Raw genomic sequence first — 2,403 nt, forward strand, 5'->3', positions numbered from 1 at the left:
CTTAGGTTATATCTCACAATTATGCATATTTTCCTCAAAATTCTAAAACAAAAAAAAAAACTCAGATTTTTTAATATAAAAAGTTGCAATTATCTTTTATACTTTTTTCTGTGGTTGAAACAAAAAAAACTAATGTGAGATATAAACTCAGAATTGAGTTTTTTCACAATTCTGACTTTTTTTACTCAGAATTGCAAGTTTATATTTTTGTGTTGTAAGTCTGATTTGTGAAATAAAGTCAATTATCTTTTTAGTTTATCACTTGGCAGAAACTTCTCACATTGTGTGTAGATTAAAATGTTCATGTATATGAAGTTTTTCAGTGAAGATTTTCTGTGACAGCACTAGTAATGTGCAACATTTTGATACTGTTTTGATTAAAATGTTTTCAATAATTACACATTTGTTAGTCTGTGCATTTTTTTAACTTTAAAAATTGTAAAAAAAAAAAAAAAACTGCTCGCAACCTATTTTACTTCTGCAATCTGACATGACATAAAAAAAAAATCAAATACATATTTATCATGACATTCAGTAATATCCATAACTATTACACAGTGATTATAATGGAAGTTTCATCCCCATCCATGTCTTGCACTTCGGCCTCGAAACAAAACTACATGGGTTCAGCTGTGCAGAAATAACACTAAGTGTAACTAACTACTGTGTGAAACACTGTTTTACCACACCATGTCCTGTTTTCTGCAGTGTGGTCATATTCTATGACCTTGATATCCACATAAAGCAGTTGCACAGAAAAACAAAAACATACAAAGCAAACTGCACACACACACACACACTGTTGGCTTTCACTGTTTTGTATAGTTACATTTCATTTTTTGAAAATGGATTTGATCCTAAATGACTTAATTATATTAATTGCCATTATATCTAAATTTACAGTGCACTTGTCCCATCTTGGCACAGTGTGTCTCTCACTTCCAGACTTTGACAATGCCATCTCTAGAGGAGGTGACTATAAAGCCCTGGGTGGTCTGGAAAGTCGCAATATCAGTAATAATGTCATGGTGACCCACAGGAAGGGATTCTGGGCCCCGGCGAGGCGTGTCCTCAGTGGATCCGCTCTTCTGTTTACTGTGGATCTCCTGGTGAGGTTGAAGGGAGACGGAAGTGAAGATCAGCTAAATATAAATGTGCAGAAAACAGAAAATCAGATGGAAATGAGCTTCAGACCTGTACAACTTCTGTTCCTTCTATGATCTTGCGGTTGTAGAACACAGAAGGGCAGTGAAGAGAGTCGTTTGCACCGCCTGCAACGATGTATGACCTCTCAGGGTAGGCCAAATCCCAAAACCTGCAGATATCATACAGAACACAATCTGCACATGCCCTCATAATCTTGGGATGTAAAACTTTTGCACCCAGCTTGTGTCCGAATCTGAAGCCAGCTGATTTTGTATAGATGTACCATCTAAAACAAATTCAGCTGAGCTTTGGATATATTTGATGACTTTATGGAGGAAAAAAAGTTGAAAATTGTTCAGGAGTTGAAAAAAAAAAAATGAACTGATTTACATTAAACTGCACAGGATTGTGGGATATCATAGGTGGCCAAGGATACTTATCTGAGGTGTCTTTAAAAAAATCGTAGGCTACGTCCACAGAATAAAATATCTGAAAACACACCATACATGGAATAATAATCAAATAAAATAATTTAATTAATTAATAATAAAATATTTCACATATTAATGTGGACGTAGTCTTTGTAAACAGATTGTCGTGCAAACATTGGATTCGATCAAGCCTTGATGCCTTCTAACCTGTTAAATCAGCACACCTCAACAGTGATTAGTTTGCTAATTAGCCACACCTGATTCTCATGTCAGATCCAGCTGTAAGTAGGAGAGGGTTGCCATCAGCAGGGCTGCAGTATATCCCATGAACACTATGAGGAGAGGGCTGTGAAGGACAACAGATTCCAGTGTAATGACAGAAGGTACACTACCGGTCAAAAGTTTGGGATCAGTAAGACTTGTAATGTTTTTTAAAGAGGTCTCTTGCTTATCAAAGCTGCATTTATTTGATAAAAAATACAGAAAAAAACAGTAATCTTGCAAAATGTTATTAAAAATATAATATAATGGTTTCTATTTTAATATCCTTTAAAATATAATTTATTTCTGTGATGCAAAGCTGAATTTCCATCAGCCATTACTCCAGTATAAAGTGTCACATGATCCTTAAGAAATCATTCTAATATGCTGACTTATTATTAGAATTATCAATGTTGGCAACAGTTGTGCTGCCAAATATTTTTTTGGAAACTGCAATACTTTTTTCAGGATTCTTTGATGAATAAAAAGTTAAAAAGAACAGCATTTATTCAAAATATAAATCTTTTCTAACAATATAAATCTTTGCCATCACTTCTTATCAATT

At 34.1% G+C, this 2,403-nt stretch overlaps 1 protein-coding gene across 1 annotated transcript in view; it reads right to left on the reverse strand.

Moving 5' to 3' along the window:
- Positions 1–842: 842 nt before the first annotated feature.
- Positions 843–2,403, reverse strand: part of LOC107755706 (phosphoinositide 3-kinase regulatory subunit 4-like) — a 25,808-nt gene continuing 24,247 nt past the window's right edge. The window contains exons 18-20 of the mRNA XM_016572593.1: positions 1,835–1,923; positions 1,195–1,315; positions 843–1,106 (exon numbers count right to left, since the gene is read on the reverse strand). Of these exons, the coding sequence (XP_016428079.1) occupies positions 936–1,106; positions 1,195–1,315; positions 1,835–1,923 (381 nt within the window). The 3' untranslated portion in view covers positions 843–935. The remainder of the gene's footprint in view (positions 1,107–1,194; positions 1,316–1,834; positions 1,924–2,403) is intronic.

The sequence above is a fragment of the Sinocyclocheilus rhinocerous genome, unplaced genomic scaffold (genome assembly GCF_001515625.1).
Source record: "Sinocyclocheilus rhinocerous isolate Xijiao unplaced genomic scaffold, SAMN03320098_v1.1 scaffold11, whole genome shotgun sequence".
NCBI lineage: Eukaryota > Metazoa > Chordata > Actinopteri > Cypriniformes > Cyprinidae > Sinocyclocheilus > Sinocyclocheilus rhinocerous.